This window comes from Acipenser ruthenus, chromosome 23 (genome assembly GCF_902713425.1).
Source record: "Acipenser ruthenus chromosome 23, fAciRut3.2 maternal haplotype, whole genome shotgun sequence".
Lineage (NCBI taxonomy): Eukaryota > Metazoa > Chordata > Actinopteri > Acipenseriformes > Acipenseridae > Acipenser > Acipenser ruthenus.
Genome location: NC_081211.1, coordinates 26,225,261 through 26,247,404, shown reverse-complemented (window position 1 = coordinate 26,247,404; position 22,144 = coordinate 26,225,261). Strand labels below are relative to the sequence as shown.

The 22,144-nt window shown below is 36.2% G+C and overlaps 2 protein-coding genes across 2 annotated transcripts; both read right to left on the bottom strand.

Annotated features, from left to right (window-relative positions):
* Positions 1–1,752: 1,752 nt before the first annotated feature.
* LOC117413016 (keratinocyte-associated transmembrane protein 2-like) lies at positions 1,753–5,612 on the bottom strand. The gene is made up of 3 exons (XM_034021712.3): positions 5,468–5,612; positions 3,182–3,945; positions 1,753–3,096 (listed from the first exon to the last, which is right to left on the bottom strand). Exons 1-3 carry the CDS (start codon positions 5,559–5,561, stop codon positions 2,965–2,967), a joined length of 990 nt encoding a protein of 329 aa, XP_033877603.3. The 5' UTR covers positions 5,562–5,612; the 3' UTR covers positions 1,753–2,964.
* Positions 5,613–7,575: 1,963 nt separating this feature from the next.
* LOC117412959 (voltage-dependent anion-selective channel protein 1) lies at positions 7,576–15,664 on the bottom strand. Its single transcript, XM_034021621.3, has 9 exons — positions 15,518–15,664; positions 12,422–12,491; positions 12,099–12,148; positions 11,430–11,582; positions 11,280–11,332; positions 10,771–10,998; positions 9,435–9,585; positions 8,822–8,879; positions 7,576–8,625 (listed from the first exon to the last, which is right to left on the bottom strand). Exons 2-9 carry the CDS (start codon positions 12,486–12,488, stop codon positions 8,534–8,536), a joined length of 852 nt encoding a protein of 283 aa, XP_033877512.2. The 5' UTR covers positions 12,489–12,491; positions 15,518–15,664; the 3' UTR covers positions 7,576–8,533.
* Positions 15,665–22,144: the final 6,480 nt, after the last annotated feature.

The window sequence follows — 22,144 nt, the reverse complement described above, 5'->3', positions numbered from 1 at the left end:
AACTAGTTTATGTATAAATGAATGTTCTGTTTAAGTTAATTATCATTAGTGTTTTATGATAATTACTTGACAGTGATATTGTACACATATATGTCAAGTTGTCAGTACATTTCTCATGTAAATAGTTTGAGTGAATTGAATTAACCTTTTTTTATTAATTCTAGTAGCAATGTATTCAACTGAAGTACAGTAATAATTGAACCCTTAAAGTCCTGAATTATTTTTGTCGTGCTGAAGAATAAACTATTTGATTGAGTAGACATACACTGAGTCTACATATATTTATACACACTACCTCAGACTGGGACCTAGTATTCCTGTGAGATTCAAATGTGATTTCTGACAGCATATGTTAACATACAGTGCTAAGATAAGGAGTGGAAAAAAAGGACTGAAAGGGTTCAAATAGTTTACATCAACCAGAACAAACATAGCCTTCAGCTCTTCATGTCTTTCACACTACAGACCGTTTGCCTAATTTTATAACTTTTCTGAAAGCTTTTTTTTCTCTAGTACTACTGTATGTATTCAAAAGACTTCAGTGGTATGAACTACAGCAGCTTTAGGGTTACTTATTTGGCCAGGGGGATACAACATTGTTGTGCATCACACAGGGCCAAGTTAGACGTATTTATGCTGTATTTTAAAGTATTGAAAGGGTGGAATGTCGCATAACAAGATTTACAGGACAGGCTACAGATCAATCACCTAAAGAGCAATTTCAGTGGCATGCAGTTTATTTTTATGACAAAGAAAACAATTAACCAACATTATAATGACTGCTCAGGGTCAAACAGGTGCTTCACATTTAGAAAAATCAAAGCTTCGAAACGGCAGTCTCTGTAGACTGTTCCTACTTTGCTAGAGCTGCACATTTTATAAGCAGACGATTATAAAATGTAAGCAGTGCTAATTAACTTAAATTAATTGTTTATGCTTATCATCACTTCCCCCACCCACCCTCTTAAGACAAGAGATCTGGGTTGCATGTTCCGCCTCGTGGAAAAGTCTCCATTAGCCTGCTGATGTTTGAATGTACACCTCAATCTGCTTCTTCTTGTACTATTTAACATTCTATTATGTGAAACCTACAGCTCTGATTAAACAATTATGCACCCACTCTTAAAATCAAAGAGGACTCGACAGTCCTAGTCTGGCAAAGAGATTAGGGATCCCGAGAGCTGCCTCTCCACCCTCCTCTTATCTATTCTCATTCTTTACAGATTTGAAACAAATAACAGATTCTGTTCCAGCCCCATGTAAAACACGAGATGGGTGCTCTCTTCTTTGTATTTGTTTTACATGGTCTGCATGTACTGGTAACTGTGAAATTCGATTGAGTTGGTCTCCAAAACCCTAGGTGAACTATTCTAATCTATTTTATTATAATACATGAACAAATAATTAATTATATTAACACCATAAGACTATTGAGTATGCATTGTAATATCTGACATCTATCAATTCAAGTATATAGTATCTTTCATGTTATATCTGTCTAGGTGGACAAAATGGGTTGACCAAACTTATCATCCATCAGTGTCTGCAATTCGCACACAATCCTGAAAAAATACCTATTTTGTTCTACTGCATGTAGTATCTGTTAAACCCCTTATACTAGCAGCCTAGGGATCCGCATAGGTGGTGGCTTCGTGTTCAACTTGGTTTAAGAATTGTCATCCTCCAATAAACCTGCTACCTAGTTACATCAACCACTTTTACTTGCCACAAAGAGAAACAACAAGTCATAAATAAAGCATTGATTATATTTATTTGAAAAGAAAACACAGCTTTAAGATGTACTGTAACACATTTAAAGTCTCATTTACAAGTGTGCTTTTGTCAATATATTTTTAACAATTTAAACATTTCTTTTGAAAAGACTGCCCATTAAATCTGCTTTGAAACCTATACTGCAGTACCATGCACCACAAGTTTCATACTCATGCTAATTAACTAGAAAATATTGTTTTAATTTGTATTTACAACTTGTAGAAATACTATAACTTACACTACACCGTGCTTCAAATCTGCATTATGTACAATTGTCTTACATTTTCCACAATTTGAGCAGAACACAAGCATTAAATGGTTGTGTTATAAATAGAAAGTACATCATGAAAAAGAAAAAAAAAACAATGTACAGAAAATAGGAACTGTACTGATTACATATAATAAGTCATTGATAAGATGTTTAAATTTGTTTGCTAAGGCTGACTTAAAAAAAAAAAAGTATTCCAATATGGCCACAAATCACCTTGGCAAAAAAAATAAAAAAACATATTTATATAAAAACCAAAACATGTTTCCTACAATCCCAACAAAGTCCTCACATTAAAATGATATATATCTGTACCTCCAGAGGCATTACTCCACTGCTTTACCTTCACACCTTCATTTAATTACACTAGATCTCTATTGCTTTCTTATTTTATAGAACAGAAACATACAAACCCAAAATCCAAGTGTACTATACTACATAACGCCTTTACAACACTTCACTAATAAGGCAAACTGGAGTACTTTTTTATTCGATTATAATGTTAAATCTGGAAACGGTATTTAGAATTGTCTAACTGAATCTCACATAGATGTAGAGAAAAACAGATGTGTTTGACTTGGCAAAATGTTCTCGTTGCAACTCTAGTTGTAAAATTTGGAAGCCAATTGAAGCATTTGATATGCATATTATTCCGATTTATTTTGACGATAAAGAATCAATATTATACAGAAACAGGAATTCCATATTGCAAGCTATACATTTAGTAGTAACCGAGGTACATAGAGAGCTCAGTTTAAGAACTAAAAAGTAGTCAACTTTAACATCAATGTGTACTATTTAAAATTAGACCTCTCAGGTGCTTTTAACAGCTCCTGTCAAGTACAATGTAATAAATTAGCAACACCTTTAATTAAAGCAGTTTTTCACACTAAAAGAGAGCATTACAAGTTTGTCCAGCTGGTTCAGAAAATGTAATCATTTGTCATTTTGAGTGATGGCATGGCATCTTGAACATTCTGGTCCAGCCTGTGATATTCCACGCTCCTTGAGCATAAGCCATCTTTCCATCGTCTACTTTGAGCCAACAGCACAATCTGCAAAAGAAATAACATTTTTTCATATATCACTTCAGAGGATGCAAGGAAAACCATGACCTCAGACCATTCTGTCAAGTCTTACCTTTCTCTTGTTATGGTAAGTAATGTACACAATGGCAACCAGGAAGGCAATGATCACCAGGTGGAAAAAAAAGTGAGAGTCTTCGTCTTCAGAAGAGTAAATGGTGGTGTCCTTGATGTGGACTGCAATCTCAGGCAGGTCACTGCCTTTGTCCACGTCTTCAATAAGCTCACTCTTGGCATTTACGTCATTCATCTTGCCTATCTGCTCCTGGTCAATGGGCGACTGCAAACCCAGATAATCCTCTTCATAAACGTCAATATCTATGATGGTGGTGGGAGAACTGTCTTCGTAACCAGGCCGCGTTGGTAATAAGTTATCTTCCTTCAAAATCTTTGCTTCGGTTGCAGTAAGGATAGTGGTGAGGAGAACTGGGGGTTTCTTGGGTTTTGGTTTGGCAGTTGTTGTAGTGGTGGTGGTGGTGGTAGTCCTCCTAGTTGTTGTAGTGGTAATAGTAGTGCTCTTAGCTGTTGTAGGAGCTGCCACAGACGTAACTGGTGGTGGTGCTGGTGTTGTGGTGGTTATCTTTTTGTCTGTATTTGTAGCTTTTGCTGCTGGCTTGTTGTCTTTAGGTGTTATGCTTTGAGTTTTGTTGGTCACTGTTGATATATTTAAGGGTTTTTCTTTGTCTATGTTATCTGTTTTCAATGGCGGAGAGTTCACAGTCTTCAAATCAGTTTTGACAGTTTCATTTTTAGTTGCAACTTCAGGGATAATTGCCTTTACCGACACATTTTTTGGAGAGGAAGCTATTACGTTTGATGCTGTGAGAGAAAAAAAATATATATTCAAATGTTATAAACACAAATATCAGTGCCAAAGTGTGTCACGATTTGTTCAGAAAGCAACAAAACCTGGAATTTAAAAAACGAGCTATTAAAAACATAACAGATCTTAAATGCAACATACTTTTACTGTAGAATAAATATGGGGCAACAGATTCTTATTTATCCAAGCCCAGAAAAAAAAAGGCTGACCATTTCAATGAACCATTGACATGCAGGTCTAAAAGTAATTACGTTTGCTCATATATATATATATATATATATATATATATATATATATATATATATATATATATATATATATATATATATATACACACACTCTTACTGCTAAATTCTCCCGAGGTCAACAGTTTATATCAATGAAATGATTCACACTGAGGACACATATTAGACGCTGGAAAATGATTAAGACTGGCTGTTACAGAGCAGCACACTGCATGAGTTCTGGCTTTCAACAGGGCCATTCACATGTGAAATGGTACAGGCTATAAATGAAACACAACTAATTCTAGCTATTTCTGCAAAGACGTTTGTTGCTTGTTCATGGAATAGTTTTCGATGCTGTGACGATGAACATTTAAATGTGGAATAAAAGTGATCGATAAAAACAACCACAGCATAAAGCATGTTATTACCTACATTAGAACTAAAAGAAATCTATTTTTATGCGCTTTAAAAAAAACATAAAATGCAAATCACATTATGTAGTTCAATCCAAATAGCTCTTGGTAAAACCTTTATTTCAATCAGGTCACTAAAGCTGTTTGTTTTCAAGGAAGCGCACCTTCGTTAAGTATATGGAAAACTACAATGTGGCATGTAGTTCAATATATTTAACGTAATATTATTCTGCAGATTTCATTCGACTTTATGAAGCAAAATTAGTTATTTCTATAGTGATGCTAAACCTGTACTCATATCTGTACACACTGTTTCTAGACAAGCCCTGTCTGCTGTCATGAATAACCTGTTCTTGAACAACATTCTCCAATTCTGAAACATTTACACGTCTTTGATGTTTAGTACCATTACAGACAAGTCCAACATTAAGATCTGTATTACTTAAAAAAAATAAATAAATAAATAATAATAAAAAAAAAAAAAAAATGTAAGGTCCTGTTTAGAAATAGTTTGTTGTTACGGTAGTGTTCCAGCAGTATGACGAAACAAAACTGTTAATGTTGTTCGTACCAGAAAATTGAAACTAAAGTTTACTGCACTTGTTTGATTTATTCAACAAACGTGTCGGATACCGTATGTATAGTAATAATATAATACCACCGCTGAGAGAGATACGTGTCTTTTATTCAAATTAACAAAAGGACATAACCTGAAAACGGAATTTTGTAATTTCAATATTGCAGTACTTCCTATACCGAGCTGCATCACAGTACGGCCCCACCCCCTCGGGCAGAGTTCGTGGTTAATTTTCCTCAGTATTATTTTGACCTAGTGTGATTTATTGTTCAACCCTTAATTAATTAATCAATTCACTTACTATCGTTCGTTGAGCTCGAAGGAAGTAACAACGAAAATAGCAAAAATACAGAGAGACAAGTCAGACGACACTCCATTTTCCTACAGGCAGCCATCTTCCAAACGGCGAAAGCAGTGGGCGCGGTTAAAATCCACTGATTCACCCAGTGACGAAACAAATGACGTAAGACTGAAGGTATACGTGTCGTCACGCCTCCTGGCTTTTTTTTCATCAAAGGGATCGCAAATATATTGTATTTTGTTAACTATTAACTGAGCGCAGCAGGGATTCGAGTAAATGCATGCACATGGATTAGGGAGTGGTTAACAAGTTGAAAACATAAAGTACTGAATGGAGGGGAAACCTCAAAATGGAGCGAGGTATCCAGTGGAGTACCACAGGGATCAGTATTAGGTCCTCTGCCTTTGTTAAATTTTCAGACGACACAAAAATAGGAGGGTGGCAAACACCGTTGCAGCAGCAAAGGTCATTCAAAATGATCAGAACTGGGCAGACACATGGCAAATGACATTTAATATAGAAAAAGTGTAAGGTACTGCACGCCAGGCAATAAAAATGTGCATTATAAATACCGTATGGGAGATACTGAAATTGAAGAAGGAATCTATGAAAAAGACCTAGGAGTTTATGTTGACTCAGAAATATCTCCATCAAGACAATGTGGGGAAGCTATAAAAAGGCCAACAAAATGCTCGGATATATAGTGAAAGATGTTGAATTTAAGTGAATTTAAATCAAGGGAAGTAATGTTAAAACTTTAGAATGCATTAGTTAGACCTCATCTAGAATATTGTGTTCAGTGTTCAGCAAACGAGCAAGATGGGCTGAATGGCCTCCTCTTGTTTGTAAGCTTTCTTATGTTCTAATGTAATATGTAACCAGTCACGTGTGTAACCTTATGCACCAGAAAATCCAGATTTGAGATCCATTAAAATATGTGGTGAAATTACAACACATAGCTAACAGTTGACTATGAAAAAAAAAAAAAAAAACATTACAAGTGGACATTATATATATATATAAGGCAGGGGGGACTTGGTGAATCTGCAAGGAGGATTAAGACAGCATTTTGCTGAGGCATGCTGCTGTTCTATCCTGGCTGCTTCTGATTGGTCACAAACTCCTCAGGTAGTTGGTCAATATTCCGTATATTCCCTTTGATTCTATCAGATGAGAAAATGCTGAACTTTAAGTTGTTCCAAAAAATGGAACAAATCAGCTGGAGTCGGAGCTTTCTGCTGCTATGCTTCTCGTTTGTGGAACTCTATTCCGGTTGACATTAGGCAGGTTGAAACAATGGATTCTTTTCAGTCGTAATTGAAAACATTCTTATTAAATGTGCTTTTATGTAACTCAGTGTAACTCTAGTGTATTGTATATATGAGCTATCTTGTTTTTTTTTTAAATTTTGTACAGTGCGAAGGGCGTTGTATAAAAATACATTTGCACTGTGTATTGATTAGAGTTGACAGGAACACATCATTCTTGTTTTCAACACCCACGGGCACAAAAGGTAACCAGTTTTGTATGTACTCTGTTATGAAGACATATTTTGCATAGGGCAGCACACCTTGAAAGAAACAACCCTGGAAGCCTACAACGCAATGAAACAAGTCCTGTGAAAACCTGAAATACAGCGTTATATAATACCGATATAATTGTTATGAATGATAACTACTTTAGCTTGAAGCCAATTGAATTGACTCACAGTGATTTCCATTTAAATGTGTTGCCTCTGCGAGAAGCCAATTTCAACAGAATACTGCTAATTGCAATTTTGATCAATGAAGTGTTGTAATTGATTAAAAGGGGATTGGAACTGGGAATCGATTTTGAAAAGGAATTGACAAATGGAATTAGAATTGAAAAAAGGACTTGATCACAACCCTGCACAGAAATAACTACATACACTGAACACATGAAACCTATGAAAGGACAACATATACATGTGAAACCGATGCCATCTAGTGGTTCGTTTAGACTACAGCACTACTGTATAGCAAATGTTAAAAGGCTGCATGGTCAGAACCACCCACAGCCCTTTATTGCAATTTATATTCTACTTTGATGAGTATGCTTATATTTCAAAAAAGCAACCACAGACAATGTAAAGATAAAGTTATTTATTTTCAGGGTTTTGCAGTACTGTCAAGTAGAGCGTGTTGTGTACCTATTATACACCAACAATGGAAAATTACCATACATTTCCTATTGAAAGGTTGATGGTTATAGGGTCAGTTACAATGATCCTTCCCTTCTTATGGCTCTCTCAACAGCATGTTTCCCTTGTATCCTGGGGAATAGGACAAGCGTGCCTATAATACCATGATAGACCTCCGAGTACCAAAAAAGAGAAGATTTACATAAAAATATTACACACACGATTACTATTGAAACAAATGCATGAAATGTACACCACAATTTAGTGCCTTTTAAAACTACAGTTGCATAAAGTTAAGGACAACTAAACCTACCAACAACAGATAGTTTGAAATAAACAATTCCCACCTTATTCATGTTTTTTGCTTTTGAATTCAAATGGTAGCATTAAACAGCAGCCATCAAGCCCTCATGCTGTTCCAACAGGCCGCAAGAGTGTAACGTGACATTTATGCACAGCAGCGCCACCTACTGGCTAGAACGCAGCAGTTTCTTTGTTTTGTTTGCCAAAATATGTATTCTTTCAAGTTGAAGCCAAAAATATATACATGTTTCTTTGGGTGTTTTTTTTTTTTTTTTACCCCAGTTCTTTGCAATATGATATGAAAAATAAAATAGTGTTCACAAAATAAGATAAAATAAAAACAAAACACAGCAACTGTGATGCATTTGAAAAAATCTAGATTCCTCTGAACTGTGTTTCTAGCAGAGCTTACAAGGGTTAAGAAACGGTCCTGTATCGTTAAGGTTCAGTTGTCCTTTTACAATTGAGGATCATCAGTAACAGGATTGACAGTACAATAATACTTGCATCCCACATGGTACACATACAAGGTCAAACACCAGGTTGTGAAGGTAGCTATTCATTAAAATATTTGGAAGGTAATGATTGTGCACGGAGAGTGCCTATGCTTCAAACTCCAGTCCTAGACCCAGTTTATGGCCACCAGCATTGACATTTTTACCATCAAGAAGAGCTGAGAGTGTCAGTTTAATACCTGCAGGAAATAAGAGAAATTCATCAGGGTGGTTTAAAGCTTTCAAAATGCAAGCTTTGCTAAGTTTAATTTGAATAAACCCTTGAAAAATGTACGTAACCTGGCCTGTACATAAAATGCTTTACAGAGGAAAATAAAAAATAAAAGTTATGTTCTGGATGTTTACTGTAGCAAAGCCCACTGCTCAAACTCTCACCTGGCTTTAGGGTTTGAGTGTATCCTAATCCAATTAGACTGGAGTTGTTCACTTTGGCCTGTAAATAAAAAATATATTACATTTGTTTTTAAGACATTGAAATCACAAATACACAGTCTACTAAAGAATAGAAAATTCACATTGGGAATATATCGCTTCATTAAACACAATGGAATGCACCTTTGAAAAACAGGTTAATGCATGGTGACCCTTCACTTTTGGGGAACCACTTATAAAACATCTCAAATGTTTTGATTATTCTTAACAAGGAATACCAGTTTATTACAATATATAATTAAAGCTTCATGACATATTGAACAGGAAAGGTTTCTTATAAAATGCCTGTTACAGGAACACTGTACCGCTATGCAATGTTATTGTTATTAACTGCCTAGTAATGTTTAAAACAACCTTAATACAAGTTAATTAATTAATTATTGATGGCTTATTACAGCTATATTCTCATGTATGATCATCAGGAACACTTTACCTAAAAGAGGTTAAGGGAAAAAACACACATTACAATTCGAAAATACATTTTTTTAAAAAATGCTTTTGTTGATTTGGAGTAAATAGCTTTGGGATTCTTGCCCTAGCAGTGTCTGGTACCTACCGAGAACGATGCATCAGCGTCGATCTGATATTTAGCTGCAATTCCGAAGCGGGTGTTGCTGTTTCCAGCAGTCCACGCCAGATTGACAGCCGTTTCCAGATTGTCATTCACCTTCTGATAAATGGAGCCTCCGAACTCTGTCCCATCATTCCTGCAGTGAAGAACCCACATTAAACAACTGAGATCCAGCAGCACTAGTCCTGGACATCATGGTTACAGTGCACTACTAGAACAAGTGGTACTACATGGCTATATGTGTGTGTGAGAGGTGAAGAGAACTACCCGAGGCTGAAAGCCTGGGTCTTATTCACCATTTAAAGTGTCAATATAATCCACACAGACACACTCGGGGGTCCTACATTTTTAGAATATTTGTTACAAAATCAAAACAGAAATGTCTCTAACAAAAACAAACTTTTATTTGTAGTCATTTGGCCTTTAAAATCACAATATTTAGGTTTGTTTACAATATGTTTGAAAGGGAATGTCGCTGTTTTTAACTGGCTTCCCTAAGGTGTGATGTTTCAAGCAGGTGACGAGAACCATCCCAATACTGAGAATAAAGGGTGGTAGAAAGATGATGTCAGAATAGGGTTTGTGATGTCACAGCTTACGGCACGTAAAATGTGTGCTCCCATTGGTAGAAGCACCTAAGCAATCTATAATTCCCTTTAAAGGATTAGCATTTCACATAAGCCTACAGCAACATGGGGTTTCCACATCACCAAGCTTTACTGCTACAGTATTATGGCTCGTGGAGCCAGCAGGTTTACACTGGGGGAACTTTCACTTGCTTGTGGTCAAACAGAACATGTATATGAACCAAAATCAATACACAATTTGACAACAATAGCTGCTTTGAACCATTAGGTACTTAACTCAGAAATGATTCGTTTGGGGGTTGAGGTATAACTTCCACTTGTCAAAGATTTAAATGAAGACACACATGTATGTGCTTGAGGACCTGCAGTGCTTGTGGGCTTTTCAAGTTTACAAGGTTCAGGTGTTTATTTCTGTGAAAGCTTGACTAATGAACGACTAATGAGAATTTGTATATGCCTTTATAATGTGGGGGGGGAAGGATACACATGCAATTGGAGATTATTAAAACAAAGCACCCCCCCTTAACACTGGATATTAAAAGATCTGAATGGATTGGCAAGCAAGCTTTAGTATGTTTTTACACAAACACCCCTTCTAGTTCAAGTATCATCTTGGTTGATTCATGTTACTGCACATTACTGATTGCCAATGTGACTGTATTTATCCATGCGTATGTTTGTAACACTATGCCTAGTACTGTCGCTCTTCCTTTCTCCCCCGCTGGTACACTTACACATTTGTGTGAAGCTGGAACTCGTCTGTCTTGTAGCCGACTGCGAAGTTGCTCTGTGTGACCCTGGATTTCCCTGCCTCAAAGGTCATCTGGTAGCCAGCGAGCCAGCCCTCGTAGCCGAAGACCGCCGCTCCGCGCACAGAGGGCCCGGCGATGTCAAAGTCCACGTCACAGCCGACGTTGATATGCTCCCTTTTGTAACCGGTCTTAATCTTACCACTCTTTTTCCTGTGTCAAAAGAATAAAACCCATGGCTTACGTGCTTGAACACAAACCATTGCTTTTTAAACTATATCAAGTCACTTCGGCTTGGAAAACAAATCCAATAGAAATGGCACATTGACAGATTGAGTCATTAAAAAAAAAATTAAATTAAAATGTTGGCTCGGGTTATCTATGAAGCTGCCTCACTATACATTTGTACATAAATTCAATTTTTAAAAAGTATTCCACCAGTACTTTTTGTAACCAGGTAAAATATCTATAATGCTGTCTTTAAAACTGCTTACCCAGTGTTTGGTGAAAATGAAGAATCGAAAGTCAGCTTCAGTCCTTTGGCAAGCTGAACAGAAAGGAAATCCAAGTTTTGCATGTAAGGGTTTGTATTTATTTCAGACAGACTACATTTCAAAGTGAATGTCCTCTCTGCGTTCAGTTACCTGGTCTTCGATGGTTATCTCTGTGCCCAAGGTGTTGTCTGTGTTCCACTTCTCTGTGAATGCCAGGCCGTGCTCCGCCCACTTGTACTTGGTTTCAAGGCTGCCCGCCACTTTGCTGGTCTCTGTGTTTGCAGACCCCGAGCTTGTGAATTCCTAAAGTCATTTGGATTTGAAAAGAGAAGCTTATGAATCCCCTGCATTTATCCCCGACTGCAGTAATACAATCCTAAAACCTACCTCTATACGCACCAGTAAACAGTTTATAATTGCTGATGGAACCCTTTCTTTAACCATGCAACACTGCAGACTGGGATATAGTGGCCTCAGGCTTTCCCATATTGAACATTCACATTAATATTCATAAGAGATACATGCTGAGTACACACGTAATACTTTATATAGTAAATGTAACAGTTTGATTCTACAGTAGCACCTAAGCATTAGGCAAGATTAGGATCCTGCATAATGCTTAGGTGCTGAAAGTTCTAATCTTCAGTGTTCTATAAATCATTAGCCAAAATATTTGTCTACTAGAATTAGGGGTCATTTTTAATCAACCGTACACTCCGCAAGGATTAGCCACCAGTGGATTTTATTGGTGCTATTCACATCACCAATAAAATAGTGTCTGATGGTATGTATGACATTAGTAAAAGCAGACCAACCTACCAGTCCATTTTCTGACTTTGTTTTCAAATCAAGCTTGATCAGGCCAAAACCTTTAAGAAAATAAAAGAATATTGAATATTAAAACACCCTGGCATCTCACAAGAATTAAGACATGGACTCCGCGAAGGGGTTGCTAATCGATACTGACATCTTCAAAACAACTTGTTCAAGCAGCCTCCTTATCTTTTTATTATTTACTCTAAAATCTAGTACTGATTATGTGCGCTGTAATGTGTTAAAAAGTAGTATACAGTCTTTCAAAGCCATAATAATAGAAATGAAAAGCACATTTGGGAAAAATATATGAAAATCAAGATATTTACCATATCCCTTAGTGAACACATCTCTGGCTGACTTGCCAAGATCAATATAAGTTGGTGGGACTGCCATTATCTGAAAACAAGCAAGCACATTTATTAAAATTGGAAACTAACAAGGGTAGGATTTCCAAATGAATCACCGTTCTGATGCACTATTGTTAGGTGCTGTATTATCAGGTATTGTGTATCCAATATTTTAGTTTATTAAACTCTACAAAAGTTACTGCATCAGTGTTTAACTATTTTATCTCCCAGGCAACCAGCCATTATCTAGCTGTCTTTACAAGCAATACATTCACATAGAGAGGCTACATTTTATAAAATAGATTTCACAGCAGCCTTTTGCTGGGTGTGCCTGAAGAAACTGATGTTGTGAATCAACATTCTCCAAGCTGGTTCATGGAACTCATGACTGTTATGACCAGGGATAAATGCTGCAGACACTTTTAATCCTGGTGTCCCACACACTGCTCCAAGAAGACTTTGTGCAGTACAATAAACTGGATTGAGTGCACCAGAACAGCGAGGCATTCCCAACCATCACAAGAGCAGTATAAACTTCTATTACTGCTGATGAACAGATTTAAACTGGTGAGAGGCGTATTATCCCATTGCCAGGGTACTGAAGCAAGCAACTCCCTCAACCTTCATACTTACAGTCACTACAAAATCTACAAAATCCTACAAAATTAGTAGGTTTTTTGATGCAGTAAACTGTGTGAAGCTGGAACGTTTTATTCCCATCCTTGCAAACTAAATTCCAATTTTAAAAAGTATTATTATTATTATTATTATTATTATTATTATTATTATTATTAATACTAATAATTGTAAAATAAACTGGATCAATCAGCTGCCACAGATAATGTCTTTTTAAAATATTTGAATTTAGAACTATGTGATTTTCCTCCTCTGGCCAATTACTTCATCAAAAAAAAAAAGTCAAAATACTTCATAACACTGATGTGTTTGACTGCAACAGAGTGTGACCAGTTGTTTTTGTCTTGGTTCAAAGACTGCAAGGTTTGTAGAGAATTATATCCAGCAGTGTTTTATCGCATAGTCCTCCCTCCCTCCCTGCTCCTTAGTTACAGACAGCGGCTTACCAAAACTGCTGTCAGTGACAGTTTACCTGAACTGACACTAAATTGCCAAGGCATTTCGAGATAGTGTAAGTGGAGCAAAAATAGGGCACACACAGAACATGCCTATCATTTAGGAATCAGGCTCTTGTCAGTGCTTTGTTAAACACGGACAGAAAAAATAAATTACCCACAACCTGCAGAATAATTACATTTGGTTGGTGGAGGTATCCAATGATGGGAAAGCAGATTCTAAGACAAGCACCACAGGTTATTAAGGACCCTGCTATTGGAAACTGTGTCATCATTTTGTATGACTGACAAATTTAACCAGTCCCGCCTTATCTTGTATGTTTGCGTATGCCATCAGCACCTCACCGGACTCCAAGGTCCCAGTCTGAGATAGCGTGGAAATAAATGTGTAAAAAAAATGTTGTCTTGTTCTCATGTATACTCAGTAAAGGAGTTTCCTTTTTCAATTATATAGCTTCATTTTGACAAAAATAATTTAGGAATGAAAGAGTTAAAAAAAAAAAAAAATGTTTTAACAACCTCAGCAATTTCACAGGAACACACCACAGTTTAAAATATTTTGCCTCTACATACACAAGCACGAATTCATTTAAAATGTTGCTTCTGACCGATATAACAGAGCCTAACGTAGGAGTAGGAATCTAGGAAACATCGCGATCCCAATCTGATCTTCAGCTGACAGACTCAAAGTATCCCACTCCTTATTTTCACTGCAAGCCAAATTGTGTTTCAAAGGCAAACAAACGAATGCAAAAATATGAGCAATATCAGGCATGTATAATTCATGGCAGTGGCGTGTGTGTGTGTGTGTGTGTGTGTAGTTTCTCAAGGAGTGCCACTTCCATAATAAATTCCCAGAGGGGGGGAAGAGCTAGTCCCAAGCAGCCTTTAGCATAGAGGATACAAAGATAACCCTGGTGATGCTCCAACCTTGATGGATAGCTCCTCACATAGTAAACACAATGATAACAAATCAAATCCCTGTACTAACAGGCAGAGAGCTTGTCTCCATTTCTTCTCCCTGTTAAACTGTAGCCATGCACACACCCACCTTCCTCTAGTCATAGGGTCTTGTGGAAATGCGACTGAACATATATACATATGAGATTACCTAAGACTGTTTTTTTTTTTTTTTTTTTTTTTGTAAGCCGTGAAACAGCAAGATTTTAATAATAAGCATTGATATAACAATGCCGTGCAGTTCACCCCTGAAGATAAATGATGCAGGCAGTACCTAACCTTTTTCAATGTACAGAGGTCACGTCAGACCAGTGTTGCACTCGTGCAATACTAGTGTCAGTCTGTGTCACTGTCATGCCTGTCGTATTGTATTTTAGAGGTCATCTCGGTTCATTTTAAAAAAAAGAGACACACATTAGAACCGCCGCAGATCTGCCGTATTATTAAAATTAGCTGGTTTCCAAATACGCTGGTTACCGTAGATTATTATTAATATACCCTAGTTAATAGTCCGCATTTGATTTGTAGAAGTGTACAGTACTGCTAGCAATACACGAAAGAAAAACGAGCTTGCATTTTATATATGTACAGGCAACGGTTTGAAAAACAACACTGTACAAATCTAATGAACGGAATAAAATTTTCGTGCTGTCCACGCGTGGATACATATATGACTGCACAACACAGGTAAGTATTGCTTGGTCTCCGTCTCATTCTCTTGTCAGCATCTTCTTCAACACGTTTTTTTTCCGCTTGTAGCAACGTGGGTGCCTGATATTGCGGTAGCTAGAACAGTGACATATTTAATTGTTGTAATGACACAAGACTACTAGGAATTACACCACCACTGCGCCGCGGCCTTAGCCGCTGCACTGCAGCATCAGTAACTTGCGGGGAAATGTACCTCCGTTTCCTGGCATTCGCGTGTTTTAACACGTCTGTGCTTCGTCAAGATCGACATACCACAGATTGTGGGGGTGTAGTTCAGGTATTTTAACGGCCATTAAGTATATTTCCCACTTACCTTCAGCGCAGCTGTAAGATCTCGCTGGCAAGAGTCCTGTCAAGCACAGATGGGGATGAAAAGGGGGGAGGTGACTGCCTGACTGTCATCGAAACGCATACGTGCAGGGGCGGAGGAAGCAAGCGCACACCTCTCAAAGACAGTTAAAAAAAACATGCAGGATGATGAGGTACCAACGTGTTTGACTCGCAAATGACAATCCGACACCAGACACAACCCGGTTCCCTGTGTTTAAACACAAGCTTAATTTTACTTTCCACAGAGTATGCGTTATGTCAATGTGATTGGCACGTCATTTTTTCACTCGGCGGGGAATACCCAGACCGCGACCTCATGGTGTGCTGTTGTAACTTCAAGGCTGGGTAGTGTCGATGACCTTGGAAAAAAAAAAATGAAATCACAGTATAAAATGCGGATGGTTTTTCAGCAGGCCTGACAGCTTATGTAGTTTGTTTATGTGGTGCAACCTTCCAGTGCTGCCCATAGCACTTGTCTGTTTAGCTGTTATCCCACACAATCTGCGATGACCGCAATGACCTCAGGGAAATGTAGCCCCCAAAAACATCAGAACATTTTAACACACACACACACACACACACACACACACATATATATATATATATATATGAAGTGAACGCCTTGTTGCGGATAGTAGTTTGGAGCTGTCAGTGGTGCTTTCTGAGAGTAGGTCTGATACTACAAATATTCATACTGTTTGACATGTATTTATTTTTTTACATGGGTCCCTGTTTATGAAACTTGTGCTATTTGTTTTCTGACGGTCCATAGTGGGCAGGCGTTTTCTGTTCCTCATGTGCACACTGTTCCTATGCAGATGCCTGACTATGTATGTCACCATTCTTCCTGTCTCTGGAGTGTGCATCAAAGGTCAGAGAGTTTTAATTGCACTGTGGCATAGAATAACAAAACTAAATTGCATTTTTTTTTTTTTTGACTAGTTACTGTTACAGTTTTATTTTTAGCAACTTGACAGCTGATGTGAGTTCCAGATAAAATGACTGAAATTCTAGTCCAGAGGCTTTTTATGTTTTAAACTGTCAATTTTCTTGAACCTTTAACAGCCTCTGTTGACGGCTTTGCAGCCGTTCAGTAGCACTTCTTTCTTATGAGTGCCTTTCCACAATGGCATAGTGTTACATTCACACATAGTTCTTGTCTCATTGCCTCTGTGAGTCGACAGCCTCAAGTGGTCTTCTGAAGTGTTTTGTCAACTTCTGTTAACAGAGTTCAGGCCTCCTGTATACAGCTTGGGTGTCGAATTTGTTTCCTCTGAACTTCCATCTTGTTAACAATGGGTATCACGTCACGCAAAACATTCGCGTTGCACTCAGAAAACAGGGGCAATGTTTACTGTACGAAGCAGGACGCCTGCATTGACAGATAAACCGAAGATCAGCATGCTAATTCTCTACCTTCTCATTGGACTTTGCATTGCCAAACCTTGGCATGGTGTGATCAGGTTAGGATTGAATGTGTGGGCAAGTTCACGTGGCGCCTTCTGACCTATCACAAGCTCATACGCACTAAACTTTGTAATAAAGTATCCATATATCTATACATTTAGCCCATAGGTTACACCCTTCCCTTGTCCAGTGGAGCACTTCCCTTCTAATAATTCTCTCATGATTGTAATTCTAAATTGACTGAATGATGTGTAAAGAGGAGACGTGTGAAGCTAACAGTTTTTTCTTCAAATGTCTTTTCATTACAAAGGTAATTGGAAAGCCTGCAGTTTTATTGAGACGGACTTGAAACTGATGGCTGGTGGGGGTTTGTCAATAACAGGGTCTCATAAAATGTGTGGAGATTATCGGCACAGTGGACACACAGTTATATTTACTATGAGCTGCCTCTTTATCACTGAATGTAAGTGGCATACAGTGCATACACCCTGTACTCATACACAGAATAAGAGTCTGATTCATTAGAATACCATCAAAAACAAACAACTAAAGTTTTTAATTCTAGTGGGACATTCATTATGAAATTCTGAATATAAAAGTAATTATTTATAAATGTTCCGTGATGTGTTTCAAATTTGAAAAAAAATCTTTAAAATCATTGACAGCAGTTTGTTTGTATTTAAAAAAAAAAAAAACTTTTGTGCAAATTACACAGTAAAGGCTTTCAAATCTCATGTATTGTCTCATGTATTGTATTTTCTGGTATTCATTGTGAGACGAGTTAATACCGTTTTATTTATTTGTTTTAGATTCTCCAAAGAAATTCTGGATTTACCATTGGATTTGTATGTTTGTGTCACAGGGGTGATTGGCATTCTGTCTGCACATGGTCACGACACCACTGACGTAGCTGTAGTGCCTTATACGACAACACGATTAATCAGGTAATGGCAAATAATCAGGTAAGTTAAGCTAATAAACAGTTATTCTTCCTTTCTACTACCAACATTACATTTTGACCCCCTTTAGTAACTGATAAACAGGGTAATCCACAACAATTCAGCACCCACTTTCTTCTGGTGTCAATTCAAGTTTTTTTCTCTCATTTATTTTTAAAAGAAAGAAATATAATACAATAAAGTTAAATGGCAAGAAATACATACGAAACACAACCTTCTGTTTATTTCATAACATGATAATCACAATTTGGTACTCAAAGGGTTAAAAAAAAAAGCACTAGTTCATTTAGGTGTTTTCCACACTGCTGTAATAAACAGTGTTCCACTGAATCTGTTTCGCGTGTGTCAGTTTAGCTTTGAAGCATTGATCACCAACCAGAACTCATTTCTGATTAATCATGTTTTTTTTTTTACCCAAGGATGTGAAGATAGCTTCTCCCAGTAACTTACCTGTCCCGGGTGTGGTGGTTTAAAATATTTCAGTTTCTGGAGGAGTATGTACAAGGTGTTGGGAGGCACCAGGATTGGAATGAAGTACATGAATGAAATAACAATAAATAAACAGAGAAAAAGAACCCTGACTTGCATTTTAGAAAAACAAGACCACCCAAGGACACATTCTGAGGAGTAGAGAAGCTGTAGATGGAAGGTATTTCAATAACCACTGATCAACCTGTATCAAGCAGAAGCACAGTGAAGGTATACAGTATATAAATACAGAAATACCTACTGTATAAAATACAACAAGCCACTATATTTAGAAAAATATCAAATGCTAAAAGTTTATTATTTTTTATATTTAAATTATTTTCTTTAAAAACCATAGCTTTGTTTTGTACATGTCTTTTTTTTTTTTTTTTTTTTTTTTAGTACTTCAAGGCTTTTGTTTTTAGCTGCGAAATGAACATATTTGTACAGTTTCTACATACACATTGTGAATCAGGCTTAATTTTTGTATTTGTTTTTTTATTAAGAAAAAAATTATGGTATCCATCCAATTTGTTAATCATATTCACCGTTGATCAAATCACTCAATTGACTGCTACTTCTCATCAGGATACAAGCACGTGGGAGCAGTTTCTACAGTGTGAAAATGGTAAAGAAGATTTGCATGATTTACTATATTTCTTGTTAACGGTAACGTGTTGTTTCTACAGAATTGCAGGGATGTGGTAAAATGTTCATTTGAAACTAAGCCAAACCCCTTAACTTCCTTTAATATACTATGCACAGAGTGTTACACATCTGATGTCTGTGTAACACTTGCATTTGTGGACTGCTGTCATTAAATGTTCCTAAACTTAAAAAAGGCAAAGGTTCAGGATTCAAAACCAAGACAGACATCATAGACATTTCTGTAATTGACCTTGACTGGTAAGTTCATTTTCTTTAACTACTGTAAAGTGTAATGGCTTGAAGAGTGGGACAAATAATCCTTGTGCTGTACTGTGATAGAAGTGCCAGAAGATGGCGCTATTACCAGCATAATTGTCCATATCCTTTAACATGAGAAGATGATGGTGAAATACTTTTCACATTTGCATAACAGTGTATTTGGGACAATAGGAACGTATTATTTAAAATATATATATTTGATGAATTAACATTAGTGTTCCAGTTATTTATAACACATTTGCTACATTTGATATATATATATATATATATATATATATATATATATATATATATATATATATATATATATATATATATATATATATATAATTAATAATATTGGAAAGTAGTTTTTGATTAACATTACCTGGTGAATGTGATTTTGTTGATGTATCCCTAAATAACAAGGTGTATTCCAAATTTAATATATAAATTATTGAGAGAAAATTGTGAAAAGTTGCAAACTCACAGGAATGAACTACTTGATTATAATAGTTTTGAGGCATTTAGGTATACTTCATAATTCAGAAAAAAAATGAAAAAAAAATATTTCCAAAAGCACCGATTGTAGCTTTTAGAAGGGATGCAAATTTAGCTGACATTTGAGTCCACAGTAAACATAAAGGGGTCATAGAAGGGACATTGCAACCTGTAAAAGCACATGTAAAGTGTGGAATTATGTTGGTAAAGATAAAAGTGAAATCGCAAATAAAGAAAATAAATATTCAGTCTCACAAAAATCTGTCATGTAAGGATAGCAATCTGGTATATTTTACATAAAATGTAATAAAATAAAATATGCAGGAGAGACAGGTACATTATTATATAAAAGAATACAGGACCACTTATCAAATATATATAAAAAAAAATGAACCAATAGTTCAGCACTTTACAAGGAACAGTAGATCATTACATCATTGAATGACATCACAATTAGATTTAAAGAGAAATAAATGTGTGGTTACCATGGCATCAAAAAGCCTATAAATACCATGTTTTCAAAAATGCTGGGATGTCGGCTCTTTGAGCAAAAACCTTGATATATATATATATATTAATACCAATCAAATCAATGCAAACCTGGATGTATCCAGATGAGTGAATTGAGAACAAATTCTCATTTACAAAGACGGCCTGGCAAGAGGCTCACACCACCCACAGCAAACAACAAGAAACGCAATATATTAAACTAGCAATTCAACTAAAATAGAATTTGCATTCAATAAACACATTCTTTGCGACAGGATCTTCCTCTTCTGAAATGTTCTCTTTCACTGCAAAAGAGTTTTTCTTTTTTATTGGGGAATTTACCCTTCACTTTACCTGTTTCGGTTGGGGGGTCAAATCTCTTGTGAGAAAACAGTAACCCAAAAAAACAGTTCTTTCTTCTTTTTTTGTTTGGGGGGGGGGGGGGGGGCATACATCTTTTCTGCAAAAGGACAGATAGAAAAGCCTTTTCATTCAGGGCCTTTTGTGTATTCTGAAGTTAACTTAAAAATCATGGTGCACATCACACCTCTGTAGGGACAACCAGGGCATTTAATATATCTGAAAATTAGGAAGGGCCAGAGCATGATTCATTTTACTGCAGTACCAATGCTGAAGATGACTGTATGCAAACCTCACCCTTCATTTCAATGAGAAAGCTTTATAGATGCAGTGTTATATAAGGGAACCCGCTCTTAAACACGTGACTGATTTACCAGTTAAAATGCAGTGCAAGCAGCACCCAGTCCAGGAATTGTATTATATAAATGAACCCTCTCTTAAACACGTGACTGATTTGCCAGTTAAAATGCAGTGCAAGTAGCACCCAGTCTGGGAACTGTGGTTCGTAAAATGGTTACTTCTTGATCAACTCTAAATAATTCAATAGAATTATTACCAGGTTAGTTAGTTGCTTCCGTCTTATATTTCATTCTTGCTGTTATCCAGCCTTAACTATTTCCTGTTTATATGAGCTATTTTAAGCATAAAACAGGGGTACTTTTGTATTGTATTAAGGATTATTTGCTTATTTTTCATAAAATTAACAAACCTTGTAGAATACGCCACAAATATATCTTATTATACACTGACTAATGGTATACAGCTTTATACTACCACTACCACTACTACTACTACTACTACTACTACTACTACTACTACTACAACTACTACTACTACTTCTACTACTACTACTAATAATAATAATAATAATAATAATAATAATAATAATAATAATAATAAACCATTCAGTTCTGTTTCATTCCACATTCCATTGTTTACTGGTAAAAGAACAGCAGATGATCCTTTCATTTATCGTTACAGTGTTCATTACTGTAGACTATTATAATACTACCATTATTTTGTGTCTATCTATCTATCTATCTATCTATCTATCTATCTATCTATCTATCTATATATATATATATATATATATATATATATATATATATATATATATATATATACATGCACACAGCTGGCTTAATCAAAGGGTACAATTTAATTAACCCTGTTTATTTTTATTACTCTTTGATTTGTTTATTGCATTAATTTACATTTCTTAAAATGGATCAAAGTAAATTGAATTAGACCCAAAGACATTTACCCAGTAGTTGTAAAGGTAATAGTTAGTATACTGATTTTAAAAAAGGGTTTTCACCAAATTGTGTCATCTTCGATGAACTTGCACTATACATGTTTGTAAAATGTGTGTGTGTGTGTGTTTTTTTTTTGTTTTTTTTTTAATTCCAGTAACTAGTACGTTTTCAACTTATTAATATACAGATAACATGGATGCTTATTGATCTGTGTGGTTGAGATGTGATGGAAACTCTATAAATAGGGTCTTCTATGTGAAGAAT

Bases quoted from the DNA above. Each gene is read 5' to 3' on its own strand.
- LOC117413016 (XM_034021712.3), bottom strand. From the start codon at position 5,561: ATGGCTGCCTGTAGGAAAATGGAGTGTCGTCTGACTTGTCTCTCTGTA. The intron at 3,946-5,467 runs GTAAGTGAATTG...TTTCTCTCACAG, and splicing joins TTCGAGCTCAACGAACGATA to CATCAAACGTAATAGCTTCC. The intron at 3,097-3,181 runs GTAAGACTTGAC...TTTCTTTTGCAG, and splicing joins CTTACCATAACAAGAGAAAG to ATTGTGCTGTTGGCTCAAAG.
- LOC117412959 (XM_034021621.3), bottom strand. From the start codon at position 12,488: ATGGCAGTCCCACCAACTTATATTGATCTTGGCAAGTCAGCCAGAGAT. The intron at 9,586-10,770 runs GTAAGTGTACCA...TCTTCACTGCAG, and splicing joins TTCCAGCTTCACACAAATGT to GAATGATGGGACAGAGTTCG. The intron at 8,880-9,434 runs GTAGGTACCAGA...TTTTATTTACAG, and splicing joins ACGCTGATGCATCGTTCTCG to GCCAAAGTGAACAACTCCAG.